Source organism: Euwallacea similis, chromosome 9 (assembly GCF_039881205.1).
Source record: "Euwallacea similis isolate ESF13 chromosome 9, ESF131.1, whole genome shotgun sequence".
NCBI lineage: Eukaryota > Metazoa > Arthropoda > Insecta > Coleoptera > Curculionidae > Euwallacea > Euwallacea similis.
In genome coordinates, this window is record NC_089617.1 from 4,241,843 (window position 1) to 4,266,559 (window position 24,717).

The 24,717-nt window shown below is 32.6% G+C and overlaps 1 protein-coding gene across 1 annotated transcript; it reads right to left on the minus strand.

Annotated features, from left to right (window-relative positions):
- Positions 1–495: 495 nt before the first annotated feature.
- On the minus strand, positions 496–24,591 carry LOC136410780 (phospholipid-transporting ATPase ABCA3-like). The gene is made up of 21 exons (XM_066393101.1): positions 24,551–24,591; positions 22,527–22,723; positions 22,106–22,406; positions 21,850–22,047; positions 21,481–21,746; positions 20,262–20,502; positions 19,729–19,902; positions 18,968–19,164; positions 18,696–18,909; positions 16,527–16,678; positions 15,781–15,936; positions 15,515–15,725; positions 15,213–15,456; positions 14,991–15,156; positions 14,711–14,939; positions 12,521–13,033; positions 11,700–12,466; positions 11,434–11,572; positions 11,136–11,379; positions 8,644–8,824; positions 496–8,545 (listed from the first exon to the last, which is right to left on the minus strand). The coding sequence occupies exons 2-21, from the start codon at positions 22,527–22,529 to the stop codon at positions 8,372–8,374; spliced, it is 4,770 nt and encodes a 1,589-aa protein (XP_066249198.1). The 5' UTR covers positions 22,530–22,723; positions 24,551–24,591; the 3' UTR covers positions 496–8,371.
- Positions 24,592–24,717: the final 126 nt, after the last annotated feature.

The window sequence follows — 24,717 nt, forward strand, 5'->3', positions numbered from 1 at the left end:
ATTATTAACAGAAGACTGACTTTGATATTTTAAAAGTTCGCTATGTAATGTTAATTGCTTACATTCAAATGAGTTGAGATGTTTTTTAAAACTGAACATAGGGTAGTAACATGGTATATTCAGAGATAAAAATAAATCTCACTGTACATAAGATAATAGACTAAGGAATAAAACAATTCTACAGGAATCCATTGTCATGATATTTTAAGTGTCAACAATTAGCCATGAATTGTGAATAAATGTGTGTGTTTTAAAGACATTATTCTAGGTTCAGGTTTTGATCATGTTATATGGGGGCAGGAATCTCCGTTACACTGCAGTTAAAATAAATATTCTTGTACAGCTGATTGTTATAGGTAAAGACATTTGAATGTCCAGAATTCAGTCTCAGGGTGTCTAATTATGGGCAATTTTTTATTGTGATTGAAACGCAAAATGATCATATCTATAGTTTTCTGGACATTCATGTATAGCAGGGCATTTGTTAATTTGGAATATGTGATATAGAAAATATATTACAACAACTTTAGTTTACCTAGTGAGATTAATTAATTTACCTTATAATGATTCCAAACATCACTTCACAAAAATACTAATAAATACGCTAAAAATGAAAAAAATATAGCTACGTTAAAATTAACAATTATTCTTGCCACACACTGAAAGACAATTGTTTTATGTGAAGTATGAATTGTCACTCAGTCAGTGAGAAGTCAAAGTCAATGTTTGAATTAACGGTCTTTTAATTTTTGCCTCAACTTTGAACTGTTGTTAATAAATCCTAATGACAAGAGAAAAAATGTGTTGGAAGCAGACTAGCAATAGAAAGGTATTTAGACACAAGAAACATTGCTTTCTTTCGACACATTTATGATTCTAAAAAGAACCGGTTTATAGATATTCATTCTAAGCCTCCGATGTTTTGTTATAGGATCGAATCACTGTTCTGGAAAGACTCCCATACAATCACAAGTATACTATTAATTAAATAACAAATAAAGATAAAAATAGGTCGCTCATTAACATATAAGTTAGTTTAAACATTTTTGCCCGAATTGCAAGAAACCAAAAGGTAAAAAAATAAAATGTTTTAAATAGCGGAATTAAGAATCCTTTCGGGACGATTTCGTCTATTAGAAGGTTCCAAAGAATGGAAAATCGCAACATTATTTCTTAATGTAAAATAAAATCAATATTGAATATAACAATGTTACACGTAACGTTATACGTAAATACAATTTCGGATTAATAATATAAATACTGAAATCTACAGAAATAAAAATTATATAATATTCAATAATGTATAAATTCAACAATAGATAAATAAATAATTAAATATGACAAATTATAATATTAGTCACACATATACAAAATTTTCAACGTAAGTTGCATATTATCACATTTACGACGTTTGTCCTAAATTGACTATCACAGAATTGAAGATAGTGATATTTAAACTTTTAATTATTTTTTACTATTTTTTAAAAATTTTATTTTAGAAATCCACCAAAAGTTTCTAAAGATATTTTTCTTTTAAAATTTAACAGTAAGTCATAAATGAGTTTTTGCTTAAAATAATCTCAGGATTGAGCCTTTTAAATTTATATGGGACATACAACATGCAACATCTTGTATTATTTTAGAAATTACATTTTTTTTTTGTTTGAATGCAAGATATTATTTTATTCTATTGAATGTTTTCGTGACCTATCCTGTTTCCACCTTTAGTAATGTGACTGACTTTTTTCGATTCCACTGTCTCGATTAGTAAATCTTCAACTTCAACAACTGTGTTCAGCCGAAGAGAGTACTGATCGAGCATATAGGGAGTAACATATCAAATGCAGATATTTCAGGGAGCAATAGTACTCTGCTAAATGATAAGAAACTGTGAATAGACCCATGGACAAAAACATACCATTCTCGATATAATGTGGCAAAATTTCACATTTTCTCTCATTACGTTTTTCTCCCGTATCTTTTTAGTTAACTTTTGAAATTTGATTTAAAAAATCAACACAAAATTATTAAAATAACTGAAATTCAGCCATGGCGACAGATCAAAACATGTAGACTGTACTTTTTTAATTTGCATCGATAGAGAGTTTTGCAAATTTTACGAATATGGTGAAAGGTTCGAAAATATTGCAAGAGACTAAACGGCTAAAGATATGAAAGATGAATTTAAATTTGGTGTCAGAGCTCATACAGGATGTTCTGAAAAAAAGATAAAAATCATAAAATAATACATGACGCAAAAAACATAACCCCTGTATATCACTACTGACGATTTTGATATTTTGTTGTAGAAAGTTTTAAAGAAAATATGTATACGAAATTTCAAAAATTTAACTTAAGTTATACGTGAGCAAACCGCAAAATATGAAAAAAATATTAATCTTTACCACCCTGTATATCAAAAATAGTGCAATTTTTTACCATCGGTTTATTAGTATTTTTTTATTACTTTGCAGAGTACTATTGTCTCCTGAAATATTTCCATGATGATATGTTATACACTATACAGGGTGATTCACGTAACTGTTTCATTAGAAACTTTTGTACTTGTAACAAATCTAAATTTTTCATATTTGGGGGTTAAACTAATATAGATACACTCTACTTTTTTAAAATATTTTGAAGATCATATCACTTCCGGTTATACCGGAAGTTGAGGTCAACTTCCTTATTTCAAATGGAACTCCCAGTATATTTTTGCATTTTTGGAATCTAGTGATTAAGCTGATTAAATTTTTATTAGATATTTCTATACCCAAACCTAACCGTTTTAAAGATATTTCGGTTTAAAAGAAAAATCTTTTTAAAACACCATTTCTATAAAATTTAAAATTCTCAGCTATTGTTGACGCTGGCTTTACGAAAATTTGCTGACGTGTTAACTGGGTATGGTAGATTAGGTTAATGTGAAAAGTTTTTATAAATATCATACAGGGTATCCAAAAAAACACGTCATATTTAAAGAACTTTGATGGCAAAAAAGTCGCTTATTTCAAATGGAACACCCCATATATTTTTATAAGTCTAGAATCTAAATTTAATTCTGAATCGATTACTATTAAGCATTCCTATACCTAAAATTAACGCTCTTGCCCTAATTTGCGATTTTTTAATATTGTACGATAATAATTGTAAGTATCTTAGCTGGCTTTGAAAACAACATGGCTGCTTCCTGTAAAATGCGTTTGTATAATGCAGTTAATGTAATTATCAATTTAATAAGTTCGCTCAGTAGTTTAACGCATGTTACAGGAAGCAGCCCTGTACGTACAATTATTATCGTACAATATTAAAAAATCGCAAATTAGAGCAAAAGCGTTAATTTTAGGTATAGGAATGCTTAATAGTAATCGATTCAGAATTAAATTTAGATTCTAGACATATAAAAATATATGGGGTGTTCCATTTGAAATAAGCAACTTTTTTGCCATCAAAGTTCTTTAAATATGACGTGTTTTTTTAGATACCCTGTATGATATTTATAAAAACTTTTCACATTAACCTAATCTGCCATGCCCAGTTAACACGTCAGCAAATTTTCGTAAAGCCAGCGTCAATAATAGCAGAGAATTTTAAATTTTATAGGAATGGTGTTTTAAAAAGATTTTTCTTTTAAACCAAAATATCTTTAAAACGGTTAGATTTAGGTATAGAAATATCTAATAAAAATTTAATCAGCTTAATCACTAGATTCCAAAAATGCAAAAATATACTGGGAGTTCCATTTGAAATAAGGAAGTTGACCTCAACTTCCGGTATAACCGGAAGTGATATGACCTTCAAAATATTTTAAAAAAGTAGAGTGTGTCTATATTAGTTTAACCACCAAATATGAAAAATTTAAATTTGTTACAAGTACAAAAGTTTCTAAAGAAACAGTTACGTGAATCACCCTGTATATGATAAAAATAAAAAATTTATTAAGCGAATCGAATTAGAGTTGCTTTATTGATCTATGAGCATTAAGTATATGTATAAGACGAGATATAACTAGGTTTAAAGTTTTTGAGAATTGATTCCTCGATCCAAACATTTAAGTTATATTTGTTAAAAATATTTTGAATTAAGGAATCAACCCTTAAAAACTTCAACTCTGATTGTGATGAATTCTGCATTTTCAACAATTATACAGGGTGATTCACGTAACAGTTTCATTAGAAACTTTTGTACTTGTAACAAATCTAAATTTTTCATATTTGGGGGTTAAACTAATATAGAGACACTCTACTTTTTAAAAATATTTTGAAGGTCATATCACTTCCGGTTATACCGGAAGTCGAGGTCAACTTCCTTATTTCAAATGGAACACTCAGTATATTTTTGCATTTTTGGAATCTAGTGATTAAACTGATTAAATTCTTATTAGGTACTCCTATACCTAAACCTAACCGTTTTAAAGATATTTCGGTTTAAAAGAAAAATCTTTTTAAAACACCATTTCTATAAAATTTAAAATTCTCAGCTATTGTTGACGCTGGCTTTACGAAAATTTGCTGACGTGTTAACTGGGTATGGTAGATTAGGTTATTGTGAAAAGTTTTTATAAATATCATACAGGGTATCCAAAAAAACACGTCATACTTAAAGAACTTTGATGGCAACAAAGTCGCTTATTTCAAATGGAACACCCCATATATTTTTATATGTCTAGAATTTAAATTTAGTAGGAATTTAGTAGGATATTTATAAAAACTTTTCACAATCACCTAATCTACAATATCTAGTTAACGTTAACATGTCAGCAAATTTTCGTAAAGCCAGTTTCAATAATAACTGCGAATTTTAAATTTTATAGAAATGGTGTTTCAAAAAGATTTTTTCTTTAAACCAAAATATCTTTAAAACGGTTAGGTTTAGTTATAGGAGTACCTAATAAGAATTTAATCAGCTTAATCACTAGATTCCAAAAATGCAAAAATATACTGGGTGTTCCATTTGAAATAAAGAAGTTGACCTCGACTTCCGGTATAACCGGAAGTGATATGACCTTCAAAATATTTTTAAAAAGTAGAGTGTCTCTATATTAGTTTAACCCCCAAATATGAAAAATTTAGATTTGTTACAAGTACAAAAGTTTCTAATGAAACTGTTACGTGAATCACCCTGTATGCGTAATGAGTATGCTAAGGCCTTAGTGGAACCCATTGAATTTGGAAGTATACAGTGTTTCCAACATTAAAACAAAAATAGGAAATACATTAAAAGTCAGGATTCTCATTGAATATTTAGTGCTGATAAGAGAAATACCCCTAACGTATCGCGGCTCGTATATACACTTGGCATTTTTTTATTTTTTTTTATCTATCAATCGTTCTCTCACATATTGTAGATAGTACTACATCCAAGACCCAACATCAGGCGATTTCGGCTGGTAAATGATATGTGTGTGTTACCCCAAATTAGTATGTTTCATCCTTATTCACCATTATCAATGGAACGATGACAGAACATTCCAATTTGGGGCACCAGATGCCTAACATTAATCGGTCGAAATCGCCTTCGATTACATTTACGAATAATGAAATTCTTAATGTTATCAGAAATCAGATTCAACTTCACTATTAGATTTCATTACAAATAAGTATCAATAGACTAAAATTTGATTTGCAGAGATCTACAGGGTGTCCCGTAAACCTTCGACAATACTTCGCCTGATGAAAGGCCCATCCTTGAGAAGTCAGAAAATGAAAAAATAGCATTCATGAAAATATCATAGATATCGAGATATTTACATTTTTTTCAAAATCGACAAAAACTGACATAACTTGATATTTCGTATTATCACTGTTACACCACTCCATATAGAAAAGCAAAATTTCCGTATTAGTTTCGTCAATGGTCATAGTTCAAAAGCGTATCAAAATTTTTACATGTATACTTCGGATTTTTAAAAAACATTTTTATTTTAATGTAGTCCTTAGAACTCCATTTCTGTTATGTAACTTTTGCTCTCTACTGTAGCAAAGGATGTAAAACTATCTTGAAGCCTATAGGCTCAAAAAGTAGCGCCATTCTTCTAGATTCTGAAATGATATAATAAGTACTTGTTCCTTAAAAAGTAAATATTTCTTGAGCCTGTTAGATGAAACAAGTACAATTTTTCCAATACATTACAATACCGTTTATTTACGCTACTAATGAAAATTAAAACTCAATATCGCTCAATAAAAAGATCGTTTATACAAAGATGCCGAGCGTGCATAAGAGCCAATGGGGGTCATTTTGAACACTTGTTTTAAGTTTTTTTGACATTAATTAGTATTATTTAGTTTTAATTTTCTTTAGTAGCGTAAATAAACGGTATTGTAATGTATTGGAAAAATTGTACTTATTTCATCTAACAGGTCTAACAAATATTTACTGTAATTTTCCAATTTCGTTCTACCAAACCTATAGTATGTTATTTCTCAAAATTATAATGTACCCCAATGCTACGCCTATCCATATAACAAACTGCAGTACTGTTCGCGACAATGGTAGAAAAATTTCCATAGCAAATGCTTTTCATATTTGCACTTAGGACTACTTACTGACACCAAGCAATTTTTTTAAATACCTCATTTACAGCAATCTAAAGTTGAGCCGAAAGGCCAAAATTAAGTTGCTCCAAGATTTTTCTCAAAGATGGGACGAACTGGTAAAACTACTGTGGGGACCAAAGCATCATCGAGTCAAGTGAGAAATTGGGATTGCACGAAGGGGGTGCAGTAACCCCATTGGGGATATATAAAAAAAATTCTGACTGAAGAGATAGAAGAACTTTCATAAAATAAACAGAGAAAAGTAAAATAAACGCTTCCTTTTTCTCTCTAACAAGTAAAAATCCGTCCAAAGGACACCGCGTTGAAAAATAAAAAACAACGACACTATACCTCCGCCCTCCCTGACGTTTATATCGTGGGATAGTTCTGGGTAGGCGTAGGATACAAGCGGAGTCCCAAGGTATTTTAGGGGGTAGGCGCACTAGGCGAATCCCACACTATCCAGCCGCCAGAACAACAGGCTGGATGTATTTTAAAGATTTTTTTTCAAAAAAAAAATTGCGTGATTTAGTTTTATATACCATACTCTTCACAAATCCCCATAAGAAAAACTCTAATGGAATAAGATCAGGTGATCGCGTTGGCCATTCGGCAATTCTAGCGATCGTCACTTCCCTATCCACCAATTTGGAAAAGTTAAGTCCAAGTACATTGGGATTGATTTGTTTTGTTATTTTATTACATTATCAATAACGAAGTAGCATTAGTTAATGTTTTTAGTTTAGAGTAGAGAATTTTGTTAATTACATGAATTTATTTTTTTATTATTCTTTGAAATAAAATTTAAAACCATAGCAAGTTTGAATAGAGAATGAAAAGATTTTTTAAATGAGATATCACAAACCTATACTTCTAATTTAAAAATTTAGGGGTTACAATTGTCACGCAAAGGGGGCCAAATTTAAGGATGAAATTTTTTACTTCACAGAACGTAATTTCAGAATCTAAAATTGACTTGTTTCGGTATTTTTTCACATTTGTCGAAATATGCAGATATTGAATTTATTCCATTTGGCTGTTTCACCTTGAATACATTTAAAAAAATAAAAATATAAATTTTAGTGAATTCTACATGGTTCAGCGGGCAATGGAGAATTCCAATGCGCTATCAAAGTTCAAAATCAATACGGTCGCCGAGATGCAAAAATTCTCTGATTGAGAGAGGAACTTTAACAAAATTCAGAATTAAATTAAAAATATGTAATTCAAACCTAATTCACATTTTGGTTACAGTTAATTAATGATGTTAACGACATGTTGAGTTAATGACAATCAAGAATTTATGTGTTAACGGGGGCGCCGCGAAAAGTAAATAAACTGCAAAATCAGTTCTATTTGTTGCTTATTCGTTCTATATATTGCTCTATTCGTTTCCCATTAGGGATTATATTCATAAGCATTTTTGCCATTGATTGTTGACAATGACCTACAAAAATATGAGATTCTTTGCATTTCATAGATCATATTAATGTCGTATTTTGAAAACGCCCTGGAATATTCTGTTTGCTCTAAAAATATATAATAAAATAAAATAAAATAAAAATAATTTAATTTCAATATTCGAAAATGTCGAGAACTTGGATTTTGAGAGATTCTGAGAGTATTTAAGGAAATGAGCCTTTCGTTGTTATCGACAGGGTAATTAATCAATGCGATTGACTTTGAGTTTATTGAGAAGGGTATGAAAGGCCAATTTAGTGAGCTGAAGATATGCAGATACTCATAACAATATATATCCCAGATACTCACATCTAAAGGTTTTAACGAGATTTTCTTGTAATACTTACATTGAAAATCAAATTTTAGTGCTACTAAAAATTTTTTTCATATTCGTTTTTGACAGTTGCCAAGAAAATTTTCTCTAGTGAGGCTTCGTTAATTTCGTAATATTCCACTAAGGAATCCCTTTCGGATTTAAACTTATCGAACTTTTCGAACACAGGCGCCCACTTCTGCTCATTCTTAATGTGCAAGTGTAAGAGATTCTAAAATTCAACATAAATAGTTTGAGTTAGCTTAAAATAAAGGCAGAGAAGAAACAACAACAAGCCTAATTAATAGGAAGGGATTTCTAGCCACTTACTGAATGTTCATCTATGATGTCAAAAATGCCAATTTCTTCTGTGATCCTTTCTTTAAGGGCTTCGACTTGTTCTTTATTGCAGTCTTTGAGTTTTATCTTTACATTAAAACCAACCTCCTTCTTTTTCAAATCACTTATTGTGCCACTCTTTATGATTTTTCCTTCCTTCATGATCCTGATGCTATTGATATTTAACCATTTTAGTATAATTTACATATTATTATTAGGTCGTGTAGTATGAAATGAGTAGAATTGAATTGAAACTTTAGTCATATTTTTTTTTTATATGAAATGTTTTTATTGTCAATCGAAATATGCACCACCATTATCAATACACTTCTGCCATTTAACGGGAAGTTCATTGATTCCCCTGCTGGAAAAGCCTGCAGGCCGGGAGTCGATAAACTCTTGGAAGGCAGCTTTGACAGCCTCGTCGGAGTTGAATGTTTTCCCTACCAAGAAGTTATCCAAATTTTGAAAGAAGTGGTAATCAGTGGGTGCTAAGTCGGGTGAATACGGTGGATGACGAAAAGTTTCTAATTCCAACTCCTGTAGCTTGGCCAAGGTGACTTGTGCGGTGTGTGGCCGAGCGTTGTCGTGCAACAATAGCGGTGCGCTTCGATTGACTAATCTTGGCTGCTTAACCGTCAGTTGCCTCATCATTTCGGTCAGTTGTCGGCAGTAGACATCAGCCGTAATCGATTCACCAGGTTTCATGAAGCTGTGATGGATGACACCTGCGTTGAACCACCAAACGGACACCATAAACTTCTTTTGATGAAGATTTTTTTTCGCACAATGTTTTGGTGGTTCATATTGATCCAACCACTGCGATGAACGTCTGGTATTGTCATATAGGATCCATTTCTCATCACAAGTAACAATCCGATTCAAAAATGGATCGTTATTATACCGGCACAACAAAGAACAAGCTTCGAGACGTCGTTCTTTCTGTATGTCGCTCAACTCATGCGGTACCCACTTATCCAGCTTTTTCACCTTACCAATTTCAGCCAAATGAGTCAATATTGTTTTTTTGGTTACACTGAATATTAACGATAATTCGCTTGCACTTTGACGTGGATTCGCTTCCACCACGGCTTTCAGATAATCGTTATCCACTTGAGTTTCAGGTCGTCCACGTGGTTCATTTGTTAGGTCAAAATTGCCAGAACGAAATTTCATGAACCAACGAGATACTGTTTGCTGTGAAGTGACTTCAGTACCAAACACATCATTAATATTGCGAGCCGTCTGAGCTGTTGTGGTTCCACGGTGGAACTCATATTTCATTAACACACGAATTTCACTATTTTCCATGGCTGCACAAAAATGTTTATAAAAATAAAAGTTTTCAATAATTTATAACACTTTAAACTCTGATCGAAAGAGGAAGAATGTACCTTTTCCACATAAAAAAAGTCAAGTCCAAATATAGATTTAGAGTGAAGTTATTCGCAGTTGAATGTGGCATTTCGAGAATCTACTCATTTCATACTACACGACTTAATAGTACAGAGGGTGAGTCGTAACGAAACTGACACAGAGTAAGTGCGTGGGGACCTCAAAATGTGATAATTTATTGAATTTTTTTGCGGTTAATAGTTGGGAAGATATTAACCTTCGAAATTGGTTAATAAATTTCTAAAAAACGGCATATTTCCGTAACGCTGCATTACAACCCAACCAAGTTTGGAACATGTTTCGTTCTTAACATCTTTAATTGGTAAAAATGTGATATCGATAGATGCTCAATAAGAGTTGGATTAGGGGTAAGGTAAAGTCGAAAAGAGTGAAGATTTTTTTAATTTATAAAGTAACTAACGAACGGTTAACACAATTTAATAGCAAATTTAATTCTAAAACTTTTATTCGCTTTGAAAATTTGTGAAAAACATTATCATTTTTGATATAATTCCAGTTTTATAGAATAGAACCAAACCAATTTTAAAGGAATTTGAAGGGAAGTTATTGTATTTGTAATTGGCCAAAGTCATGCAAGTGGCAGATATCCTAAATGTGGCATTACATCACCTAGATTGAACTCAGAAATGGCTGAAATTTTTTTATAAATTAAACAAGTTATTGTTAGTATTGGGGTTTTGTGAGGGTGATTGAATGAGGAGTGTTGAAGAATAGCGAAGAAGACTTCCTAATCATTTAATTTCACACCGAGAGACATTTTCTAACATTGAAAAGGAAGCTCGAGGGACTGGCTCATTTTGCATAAGCAATTTTGAAGGTCGCGTCGATCAGTGAGAAAACTTCCGAAATAAAGAACACATATCAATTCAATTCAATATCTTAGAAAATAAGATATTGAAAATGGTCCTCACATTAGTACCCGATGTTAGTACCTACACGCACCTGCTCTATGTCGATGCCGTTACGACCCATCCTGTATAGTATGATCATTTTTATTATATTCTGCAGTTAAGAGTGAAAATGCACAAGAGTAAGACGCTTTAGTGAAGAACTCTACAGATACTTACTTATTGCACAACGCTTCACATTCATCCATGCTATGTGACGTTAAGATGATTGACGTACGATATGTTTTTTTAATATTTCTTATGAGGGTCCATAATGATCTCCTCGAGAGAGGATCTACTCCGTTGGTTGGTTCGTCCAAAAGGTTGAACTTCGGAAAGCCCATTATAGCCATGGCTAAGTTAAGCTTCCGTTTGTTGCCCCCGCTGTATTGGTTGCATGGCATATTTGCGATATCTTTGAGGCCTTTAATAAAGAATGAATATAAGAAGATTTAGCGTTAGAAGGTTACGAACTTACCGGTTATATCGATAAAATATTCGACGATTTCATCGTTAGAGATGCCTCTTAGGCGGGCGATCGTCTTCAGGATTTGCCGTCCGGTTAGGAACATGTTGAGAGCGTCGTTTTGGGGACAATAACCTAGTTTTTCAATATACTGAAATAGAAAAATTTTTGAGGACAAGTCACATTCAAATCAGTAACTTGAATTGGTCTAATTTGAAGTTTAGAAAAAATCTGGAATTTTCGCGTTCGGCGCACGTTTGTGTCTTTGTCTGTGTTACCTGATTTTCGTCGATGCTGATATCATTGATCTGGATTTCCCCATTGGATCTTTCTTCCTCTTTCGTCAGCATTCGGAAGGTAGTTGATTTGCCTGCCCCATTTTCCCCTAAAATGCCTACACATTCCCCTTCATTCAGGGTCAAGTCGATTTTATTCACAACCTTTTTCCCGTTATAACATTTAGTGAGTTTTTTCACTCTTAAACTGCCACATTCCTTCTTGTTTAGTTTCTCATTTTCACCTTTCGAGATCTCTTTGTCTGAATGTCTCTTGCAACTACCCAAGCGTTTCCGACATTTACTAATAATATTATGGTAGTTATCAAAGACTATATTCAATAGAAGGAATAATAATCCTCCCAATATTGTTAGCAGCATGAATGGTCCCAAAGTGTCTAAATAATTTCTCTTTAAGTCTCCATTACAGTAGGTGGGAGGGCTGTTACTGTTGCAAACGATGAGACGTTTGCCATCATCCATTACTTGAAAATTGTAGTTCTGGATGACATTCCTCGAAAAAGTTACTCCGCAGTAAGTGAGACCAAACTGTGGTGATATAACCATAAAGATCATCTTCATTGTTATTTTAAAATTATTATAGCCGGATTCTTCAAGAGCGAATACAATGACACTGATCAAGATGCCACTCATTAGATTGATAATAACGAAAAGGGCATATGCACTAGAGAAGGCATTCTTTCTGCTGAAGAGGTAGGAGAAGGGGATTCCGCATATTCCATAACAAACCAAGATTAGGTATAGCACAACTGAAAATCTCAAGATAGAGAAATAGCAATTTTGAGTGATGATACGTCACTTACCAATCTCTTCAATTCCTCGAAAAGGGCTCCATACAAGAATAAGTATCACGGTGAGCAGTGCAATAATCAAGAAGACAAACAAATCGAAAAGGAACATAAGACCCCAATAATATATAGGATATACTCCACATATATACTGGATTCGCTCAAATTTAGTGGACAATTCCGTGAAAGGGAAGTAGATAAAGGAACCTAAGAACAAAAGGAATCCGGTTGGCATTATGACCAACCAAAGGAGTCCTATCTGGATTTCCGAGAGCTCATCTGTGGTGTGGGCGTGTGTGTTTGCTAAAGGATGGGTATGGACGGCTATTGAATAGTTCTGTCCTAGAATGTATTTAGCAATGGTATTAGTTATGAGGTTTACAGAGATCGGGGCAGAGTGAATGGCCAGGTTGTTGTATAAAGCTACAGCCTTTATGGGTTGGAAGAGTTCAATATTGAGGAACTCTGTTGCTGCAATAAGATGACGCCGGTAGTAAGGCAAATTAAGAAGCCCTTCATCGATTATTGCTACAAATAAAAATTCAAATATAAATAACTAAATATAATAAGGATAAGCAAGAATAATAATAAGATAATTTATTAAAATCACTAACAAAGGAAGGAAGAAAATTAATTTTTAAATGCTCTTCTCTTGTTTTTTTTTTAAATGGCAATAAACTATAAACTTTGGGCAAGTGAAAAATAAACTGCTCGAGCGATTTGTAGTTTGTATAATGCATCGTCTTCTTTTTTAAACCCCTCAAATCCCGTGAATTGACAAAAATTCAACAATAGGAAGATATACAGACACAACAAACGCATTTATTTGACATATATATGGTTTTAAAAATAATGAAATTATAGACCAACACCACGTCTTCAGTGTTTAGTCATTGGGATGAATTATCACTATTTGCGTCTTTACTATACGTACTATACTACAAGGTCATTAAAAAATCTGGAGCAGCTTAATATGTTAAAAGATAATACCTGATATGCAGGGTGTTTCAAAGTTAACTGTACACAGGCTTCCAAGGGATAGAGAATTTCACCATGATGTTTAAATCTTTATTAAGAAAACCGATGGATTGAACATCATGGCCCGCATACATGGCCTGCTAGATGGCCAGATTTTACTTCATCGGATTATTACTTCTGGGAGTACTTAAAATCAAAAGTTTATAAACGATATACACAAGAGAGAAATTACTTTAAAGAATAAACGGCTGTTCTGCGACAATTAGAAATAATCCCATTATACAAAAGGCATTAAGGCAACCTTCGGTTAGAGCAAGAAAATGCATACAAGCAAATTGCAGTCATTTTGAACAGCTCTTGCAACTTTTTTTTGTTATGTTGTAATTATTATTATTTTATTTAATTTTTCGTTATTACAATCCAAAAATGGCGTTGATTTCGAACAATTATTAAATATTTTAATTTTTTCAAAGAATGTCTTGTTATTGATACAAAATGATACGTGTGGGAATTATGAAACTATTGAAGTAAAGACTGCTTTTAACGCTTTATTGAAGACCCCATATAGTTTTAAAGAAAATAATGTGCAGGGTATTGAAAAAGTCCGGATTTGCAATTCACGAAAATCTGTTAATGGTATCTTATGGTGTATGTTAAGATATGACTACCCACAAAAATTGAATTAGTTCTAGTGAGTACTGATGATAAAAGTTATGACTATAAAGTCATTGCGTAAAAATAGGGAAACGCCCTGTATCTCGAGAATGAATCGAGATTTACTTACGATATATGGATGAATTTGAATCATGATGAAATACTCGAAACCCTGGTAGTGTGTGTAGAGTTAACTCTGAAACATCCTGTATGTTGATAGTTTCACATATTTTACTCAAGATATGAGCTACTAGAACTTTCTTATTTCAAATAAGTCACTCGAAATATTATTTTTTGTATACTATAGGCGATTCCTGGAATTTTTTATGAGGAATGTTATGTGTATCATGATATCTCAACCGTTTTTGAAATAATTTACGATCAATTAAACCGAATTTTGTTCTAATTGTTGCCACATTTATCCTGTCAAACGATATCATTTCTGTAATTTTAACAGTACTTCCGTATACTAACCAAACTTGAATCTTTGAGATATTAAATATATTAAGACCTTACTAAAAATGGCGGAATATTCCATCTATGATCTACGAAGAGAGTACCTAGAAGACTTACCAGACAATACATCTTCGTGCTCAACAAAAACGCTACCAACATTTTCGACTAAGTCAGCGTAGTACTTCTGAATCTTCAAGTTTGCTTCTGTTCTATTTGAATGCTCAAATAGAGTACTATTTCCGTAAGTTTTAAGACTCAGATTCATGATTGGTCCTCCTTTGTTGAAGTAGTCAAAATTGTTGCCCAAAATAATGCAAATTCCAACCATCAACAACATCATCACGATCTGTTTAAACTGGAGTTGAAGACAAAATTGAAAGGGTTGTCAAGTACTTACTGGAAATACATAAAATAAAATTTGGGAGCAGATGAAATAATATCTTTTGAGCAACAGAGCAATGAGCTTGTGGCGGAAATTTAGATTTTTGTTCTTCTGCATTAACCTGATAGTAGGGTCGTCAATTTTAGCAATTATATCGTCCTGACCAGCCCTCGATAAGGTACTGAAAACCAAACCAACTTCAGTGTGATAAGCGACAAAAAAATAGGGCAAAAATACTTTATGAACACGTCTTCCAGATTGGTATTTCGATAAGATATGTTGACAATTTTCAGTTGTTCTTTGCATTCTTCTAGCTTCTTAAACAATTCCGCATTGTTACCTTTTTCAATCGTGAATTGAATCTCATTTCCATCAATTTTTTTCAATTCTAACATGCCAGACCATTTTTTTTTAATTGTGTTCGCTGTTTCTTCCACTCTTTCAGTTTCCTTTATGAGCAACGTTAGAGTTGCCCCACAACCTGTCCAAATACATGATAAAAAAACCTCTTTCAATTTAAAGATATGGCATTTGTTTACCATATTTCCACTTTAATTCCATGGGTGTTCCTGAGCACTTCTTACTACCTTCGTTAATTATAATGGTTTGATCAGCCAGAGCATCTGCTTCTTCCATGAAGTGAGTAGTAATGAGTATGGTCTTGTGTTTCCGCCATTGAAGCAACAAATTCCACATTTCTCTGCGTGATTGCGGATCCATTCCCGATGAAGGCTCGTCCAGAATTAAAATCTGAAATATGGCGTCCAGTGCCATTTTTTTTTATGTTTCTGTTCAGCCATTTTACCTCAGGGCCACCGATTGCAGCCATGGCAAGACAAAGTTTCCTTTGCATGCCTCCCGAGAGGGTGTGCGGATACTCATGTCGTTTATTGTACAAATTTAAAATTTCTAAAAGAGGGCGTATTTCAGATTCTGCATCAGTGAAAGTAAGTTCTTTTACCTGAAAATAGGAGTTTTTAAAAAAAGGCTTTAATATTTAATAGGTACTTCCAAATAAACTTTCAAAATTTTTAAAAATAGAAGATTATCTGTAATAAATAATAGTTGCTTACCCATAATAAATTTTTATTTTATCTGTCCAATTATAGAAAATTGTTATATATTTTCTTTCTCGATAACCAACCCACATACGAAAAAAATCGCAAGAAACCAAGAATTTTCTAAACAAAATAAAAGTCATTTTGCATTTTAGAATTTACCTGCATCGCGAAAAAGTTCAGTGAAGAAAAAAAGACATGATCCCCATAATAATATTACCCTGTAGATTATCAAAACCATTTTACATGCCCAATGATTTTAGTTCTAGAGAGTAAACTATATTCCAAATTTTAGCTAAATATTTAAAAAATCGTAGGAACTGTAAAGAAAAAACTGAAAGTGTTCTGAAATTTGAATACCCTGTTGATAAATAAAGAAGCGTTTGCGGACCTTTGTTTATATGAACTTTTAGACATTAAATAAACTAAAGAATTAATCCCTTCCGTATGTACATAATATTTAGGAACACCCTGTATATCTAGGCATATTTACCATACTGATGAACATCATATGTTGCCAGATTGTCAAGTCCCCGAAAAACAGGTTATGTTGCGGGCAAAGACCGATGGATTGAGTGATGTCGGAACTGTTGAGGATTTCTTTGTTGTTAATGTAGATCCGGCCTTCTGTTTTATTGGTCATTCCTGACAGAAAAAAAAGATAAAATAATCTCAAATTTATTATAATATGTCGATATACAGTGTGACCCACTTAAGAGCGGGACACCCCTGTAAAATTTTTATTTGTGGTTCGATTTTGATCATTTTTTTATATGTTGTAGGGCATCAAAAACTCTATTTTGTGACAAGTTCTTGTTACGCTCGCTTAAAATCTAAGGTCTACTTTGCCCCTTTCTTATGACGAAATTTTAAGAAAAGACATTAGGGAATTTTTTATTTTAAATTTAGCTTCAGTAATAACTTTAGAATTATTCAAAATGGCTGTATTTCAAATTTCGTTAAAAAATGTTTATCCATAAAAAAGTTGTAGAACAATTAAATTTTATTTAATTTAAATTAATTAATGATTCAATGTGAAAAAAAAATTGTAACGAAAAGAGATTTAATTCATTTTAAAAAACACTTGCTTCGATTAAGCTACCGTTCAACTGGATACATTTCTCGTATCTTCTTCTAGTATTACTCATTACTTTTCTGAGAGATAAGGGAGTAATTTCTTCACAGGCGCGTCTCAACCTTATGCATAGTTCTTCTCTATTTCTGGGGCGGTTTTTATATACTTTTTGCCCAAGAGTACCCCACAAAAAGAAATCTAAAGGGGTCAGGTCCGGTGATCTGGGTGGCCATTGTATTAATGGACTATTCCGTCCGATCCATTGATTGGGAAAGTTTGTATTTAGCCACTGCCGAACAATTTTCGCGTTATGTATAGGACTTCCATCAAGTTGAAAGTACATGTTACTTGTGTATAATAGTGGAAGATTGTCAATCGCATTGGATAATTCATTTCTCAATAGTTCTAAAAAACTTGCAGAATTCATATTGCCCTCAAGAAAAAATGGACCGATAAGTTTGTCATAGATTATTCCACACCAAACATTTACTTTTTGGGAATATTGACTTTTGCAGTTGATAATCCAGCGTGGATTTTCATGAGACCAAAATCTACAATTCTGTGAAGAAACTATCCCGTTAGTAGTAAATGTAGCTTCGTCACTAAATAGAATACATTTTAGAAAATTCTTGTTATCTTGATACTCCCCTTGCGCCCACAAACAAAATTCCAATCTTCTGTTCTTGTCTCCTTCCTCCAAAGTATGCAGAAATTTTGGTTTAAATGGCTTAATTTTATTCTTTTTCAGGCATCGACGAATCTTTTCCCTCGGTACATTTAAATCTAAACTTGCTATTCTTAATGTAGCATGTGGGTTATTAGTAAAATAATTTAAAATTGCGATTTCTGTATCACCTTCATTTCTATTTCCAGGACGGTTGTTTTTTAACAAATATCTATCAACGGCTCCAGTTTCATTAAATGTACGATTTATTCGATTCACTGTACTTTTAGTAATCGGACGTCGATTAGGATATCTTGTGTTAAATATTCTAGTCACTTCCCTTACACTTCTGTCATTGTCACCAGAAAGACGCACTATTTCAATTTTTTCCCTTAAAGTTAATTGATTATTCATATCTGAACTTTTTCTTCAATCAAAAACAGTTAAATTTTCTTCTAAACCACCAAGAACTGGTTTATTTATTTACAAAAAGACAATTGCATTGTATTTAATGACAAGGATAAAACAAGTGACTTAACTATGTTTATTGGATCCGTACTCAGCCAACTTGACCAAAAATTATTACATCCAGATGGTTCAATAAATTTAAAATTGGATTGCTCTACAACTTTTTTATGGATAAACATTTTTTAACGAAATTTGAAATACAGCCATTTTGAATAATTCTAAAGTTATTACTGAAGCTAAATTTAAAATAAAAAATTCCCTAATGTCTTTTCTTAAAATTTCGTCATAAGAAAGGGGCAAAGTAGACCTTAGATTTTAAGCGAGCGTAACAAGAACTTGTCACAAAATAGAGTTTTTGATGCCCTACAACATATAAAAAAATGATCAAAATCGAACCACAAATAAAAATTTTACAGGGGTGTCCCGCTCTTAAGTGGGTCACACTGTATGTGTACCAGTAATAATGTTCATTATTGTGGATTTCCCAGCCCCATTATGGCCCAGCAGAACATTGATTTGGTTCTTGTGAACGTCCATATCTAAGTTGTTAATTACTGTTCTTGTTTCGTATTTCTTTGACACATTGAGCAATTTAATGGCATGTTTACATTCCACGAACGCTTCTCCTAACTCAATGTCTTCCGCAATGTTTCTGCTTGTGGTAAAACACTGCAAATATTGACGTGAAGCATAGTTTCACATTGATTAAATATATTGTGAATAATACCGATTTTATGAATTTTAGAGGAAAAAGCTTTGACTGGGGAATACCATATTTTCCAGGCATTATGGCGTCGAGGTACAAAGTAAGGAGAAAGTAGATTATAGAGTCCACGATTAGCATTATGCACGTGTGGAATAACGTGATTTCCTGAGATGAGCCGCCTCCTGACAGATGCCAGTTGGACCACTGGACTCCGAGTTCTTAATAAATTGTACAAGGTGTTATTTAGGTACGTGGTCAAACTTAAGGGGTGATTCTTTGAGTAATTATCACATGAAAATTTATATAAACATAGATCCAGTAATGCTTTATTTTCAAAATACAGGGTGTGAAACTTAAAAAAAATTGTTTTTCCTAAAAATCTTAATAATCGGTTAGCCGATTTTGTTGAAATTTATCAGTGTTATTTATGGTTATTATTTTTATTTACGTGACAATGGCTTTTTTAAAAACTTATATTTTTTCGCATTAAGCCACTAAAAATACAACTTGATGCAAAAAAAATTCAAGAGCTGCCACTCGACCCATGCTTCAATTTTAAAAAATCGGACATTTTGCCTTACCAGCGAGGAAAACAACATTTAGAAAAAGAAACAATCGTCAAAATAGAGTATTTTTTGTTTTATTTAATACTGCTTTCGAATTTTAAAAAAATGTTAAAAAGAACAGGAAGGGGGGATATTTTAAAATCGCATGGTTTAATAAATGATAAATGCAAAAAAAATATACTGTAATTTTTTTAGAAACTAGAATATGACACTCACCTCTTATCTCGTACTGTGAAATTGCTAAATATCCATAATGCAACGCCATGTTCGGCAATAACATAATACAGAAATGCATAGAGAAAGGAATGTTGTAAGTCATATCTATTATGTGTTTAGGGATAAAATAGCTAAAGATCCATACGAGTAGTCCTACCAGAGTTGCGACAGCAGCTGAAATAATATTTTGGGTATAGAGGTTATGATTATTCAATTTAGAAATAGAAAAATAGCAAAAATTATCGATTTTCTTAATCAGAGACACAAAAATTAAATTTCATGTATCAAAACAGTTTTAATTATAAATGCATTATGCGAGTCTTTTCGAAGGACAAACGAAACGACAGGAGAATGATAATAAAAATGGAGAAAATGTAAATGTCTGCTAATATCTTTTTGATGTCTGATGGTTCTGATGATCTGTCTGATGATTCAAGTAGAGACGCCACTATAATAATGCATTTTCAGTTATTGAAATAAAAGTTTTGAGACATATTCTTTTGATTTTTGATATACATTTTAATCAAACTTACGTTTATGGAATAAAGTACTTAATAAAAAGCACTTAATGGTAATGGCAATGCAATACAAGATCAAAAATGCAGCCAAAATCGTATAATCTGAAAATTCTATTGGTGGATAACCTGCGTTGAAGAAATCAACTTTCAACAATGTTACAATGAGGAACACAGAAATAGTCATCGGGATTATGCTGTAAATGAACCAGCCAAACCATCGCACCCATGATTTCATACCCATCATGCGCATTAATTCCTGTAAGTTCCAAGAATAATAATTATTAATTTATACAACCAAAATGTAAAAGTAATGATTAACGTAAATGTTTTCGACAAATTAAAAAGTAGTAATATTTCTTAAAAATGACCCTTAACAAAAATTCAACCTCTATTATACATATATGTATATGAATACAGGGTGTTTTCAAAAATGTGGGCAACATTATGGAAATGAAAAGTTTTTGGTCCACATTTTTTTCAGAAACAGGAAGATTTTAATATTTTCAAGAGGCGTCAATCTCATACATTGTGCGAATAAAAACAAGAAATTCTGTGTCGATCCTGATGCGGTGTTCAATCAGCCCCGATTGGAGTATCGCGCACCATCGAATCATTGTTTGTTTATATGTAAGTCATTGTGATTGCGCGAATTTTTCTTCAAGTGTTGTCGATAATGCAAAAAATATCCAGAAAAACTCCTCATCGAAGACGCAGTCGATCCCTTTCGGGAAAGCGGGCAAATCGGAAAAATATTAAAAATAGTTGCGGCAATCGTAAATGGGCTCATCGAGACAATCCTCCATTACGTTCTCAGAAACTAACTGCGCTTGATCTCCGATCGTGGCGAACTTCGCCTGTTCACGCGCAATAGAATAGCCCAACGGCATTCGGATATTGACTCAGGAAAGTGCCTGTAAACTTTTTAATTTGGTGTGATTTCACTGGATTCGTTTTTGAGATGTTTGATGCCAGGCAATAGACCGTATATTGCCATGCTGAATGGTGCGAGGTAACGAACATTTTCTATCAACAAATTGCCATGGACCTCAATAAAAAAATTCCGAGAGGATAATAGGGACTTCCCCCTTGATTCCCTGTTGTATGGGGAAAATTAGTAGAGTGAAAACTTGACGAGTAAAAACCTGGAAGGTTCGGGAAAAACCTTTAAGTTGAAACCGTTTAAACCTGACCAAACGGGTATTTCTTAAAACTACAAACCTGCACCTTTTATTACCTTAATTCCGGTGTACTTTTCCTCAACTACTCGCTGAAGCACAGCAGGGCAGATAAAAAGAAAACTAAAGAGAGTGATTAGAGGTAAGTAGTAAACAAATAGTGCAGAAGACCCTATATCGGACTTATACGGAGGGTACGGAAATTCTTCGACCTCAAGAAACACTTCCGGAACGCTTCTTCCCACAGCCTCAGCTTCCTTTTCGATGAAGGACATGTCAATTGCTTTTTGCAGAGTTAGGAAGCCTTCCCAGCTATAGTCGCTTCCTGTGAAAAAAATGAACAAAGTGGTAATCACGATTCAAATTTTGTCTTTGACGAATCTTCATAGGTGAATGAATAATTGCTTTTTTTTAAGTGGAATATTTACCTTTTCCAGGTTCGAAAGTGAATTCATCTTCATAGAGTTTATTAGTTCTCCAGTTAAAATACTCTTTATAGTACCTGATGGTATAATCCAATTTCGACGATCGTGGCTTAGAGTTGAAAATGATAGCTATAACAGTGGTAGCATTGGTTTTACTGTATTCTTGCAAAAGTATTTTTTCATTCTTAAACTTCATGAGATCTGGAAACATCAATTTAAATAATCACCTAGTTTCACGTTCTGCACAAAATTTCCTCACTGTTATTGATGATTTGTAATTTTTCTTGTAGCCTGTGAGCAATGTCTGAAAAGTATTGGTCAGCAGGAGTGTAATAGAACATAGTATCTTCCAAATTAATTCCATGGTAGCTGTAGTCTACAAGGTACTTCTCGTGGTAAGTCGCATTGGTAATTTCACGTTTGCTGAATTCGGTTATCTCGCTTCTTGCGTAAGCAATCAAGACAAAAAGGAACACAGGAAGTGCAATCTCAAAAATGCCTAAGACCCAGTGATGTTTTCTAATGTACAAGTTTTTCCATAAGACTGCTCGAAGGGAATTCTGATAACAAATAAATACTCGTCAAATTTGTTAACAAACTTTGGATTTGTGAGTGAATTCCATATACCAAAGGCATAAATAACGGAAAAAATTCCATTTGTATTTGTTTTTGTTACTTACCATTTTTTATTCTAAAGTTAAACTTACAAAGGTACCATGTTATTGACCCTTACACAATGTTCTGTATGGAAAAGTAGATTTTCGATGTTCCTTGAAGTGTTTGTTCGGTACCTTTTCCCTTTAATTCAAAAATATTCTATCCAAAATTATATATGAGCTACATCGAAGGTCACTCATAGATTGGAACACCGAAGTATCTGTGATTAGAATAGTTCTGTTAATTATATTTCTTTCAATAATTATGAATAGATAGATGCAAATACGACAGACAAAATTAAAGTAGGTCTATAAAAAAAAGGAAATCAGAGCATTCTTGTAAACAATTTCCTATACAGTGAAGAGAACTATGCCACTAGCAGTTGCTGCAGCGGTAAAAAGAGCAGTAGAGCAATTATTGCTAACAAAATCAACCACTATATATATACAAAAAAGAAATTAGACCTTCGTTACATATCAAAGAAAATATATTTCTAAATTTGCTGATGTACCTGAATTAGTCGGAAAAATATCAGAAAAGGATTTCTAAATTTAAAAAAAAACAGCAGTTTTAATCAGGGACTTGTTTGTTGAGTTTTACTTGGCGGATCAGATGAAAAATACCTGGGAATCAAAGTAAATCAAATTAAAAAAGAGTGAAAATTTGAAAACAACATTCATGAGGGTTTGTCTGTAGATTGCCTTATTATAATACTTAGAGTAGCTGGTGCTTACTGATGCAACGAGTTCATAAAAATTAGGTTGGAAGACGGTCATGGTTCATTAATTAATATCACGAGACTTGATAGAAAACTTTTAAGAAAAGGTCATTTGTTGTACTTGGAAATGATTAAATAAATTTAAGTAGAAAATATACAGGGTGTCCCAATGAAAAGGGACCACCCCCAATGTGTCCTATACTGTCGTGTTTGGAGGAATTTCCCGAAACACGTCAAGTGATTTTTCTTGAGGGATAAGTTTTGACGTCCACCTGATGCCTGAACGAGCGACCTCTTAAGAGGAAGCGTTACAACCTTCAAATTTGCAGAAGAAAGAAGAGTCGTGTGACACCTAGTTTTGAAAGTCTTGGAACCCTCTTTAAGCAAGCTGTGATAAAAGTCACTTTGAAGTCGTTTTTGCGAAAAATTAAAATTTTATTTCTATTTGTGTTATGTGTATAATGAATGAAATTAGGTTTTACCTGATAGAGAGTAGCATATCCAGTAACTTTTTTATCGAAATTGATAAAATTCAGAAGCGATAAGTAAAAAATTTGTAAACAAAATCTGTTTTTTTATTGCAAATGAATTTAACAATAACAAAGAAAATTCTTATTAAAATGCAACCCCCAAATTTCATCCTTATGCGCGTTACAACAACCCCTTCAAAAATTTTAAATGGCAGGAGGGGTCGTATGATACCTCGAATTCAAGGTCTTTCAAAACTACATTCGAAGGTGCAACTCGATTCAAAATCCATCGATTTATTTTTGAGAATAAGAGTTATGAATTTCGTAAAAAATGCAATACAAACTCAGTCAAATTGCACATGAACAATTAAAGCACTTGTTTGTTGATAGAAAATTAGGTTATTTTATCATTTTATCATTTGATTACTACTAATCTAGCCTATTAATAGATAGATAACAACATAAGATAATAACAAAGAAGACAAAGAGTAACGAGAAAAATTAATAATTCTCAATGTAATAATGTAATTTTTCACAGTCTTGGCCAAAAGTATTTGCCACTTGTGTTAAAACTCAATAATTTTAAATTATTTTATATTCGAGATAAAACGAAAATACCAGTTGATCAAAATAGGAATATTTATTAAAATAAAATATTAAACATTAATATTTAGTAGAAAAACCTTTAACTTTAATAACAGCAGCGATTCTTTTGGGTAAATTTGACACTAAACGTCGGCATTCTTGTGAAATAATATTATGCCACCCCTGAATCAAAACATTTTTTAGTGATCGAAATCAATACCTATTTAATTAATTAAGTAGAACTACTAATGCTCGTATTCTCAGAAAAACTTACCTGTTGTTTTAGAGGCAAGAAGAATATAATGCGAATGTAGTATATAATCTTAAAATTAAATTAAATATTGGAAATAAATAGATAACTCCTATCTTTTTATCGAGTTGTTTATGGCAATTCTGTGCTGTGGTACGTAATCGATGATATTAAATTTTAATCTACTTTGA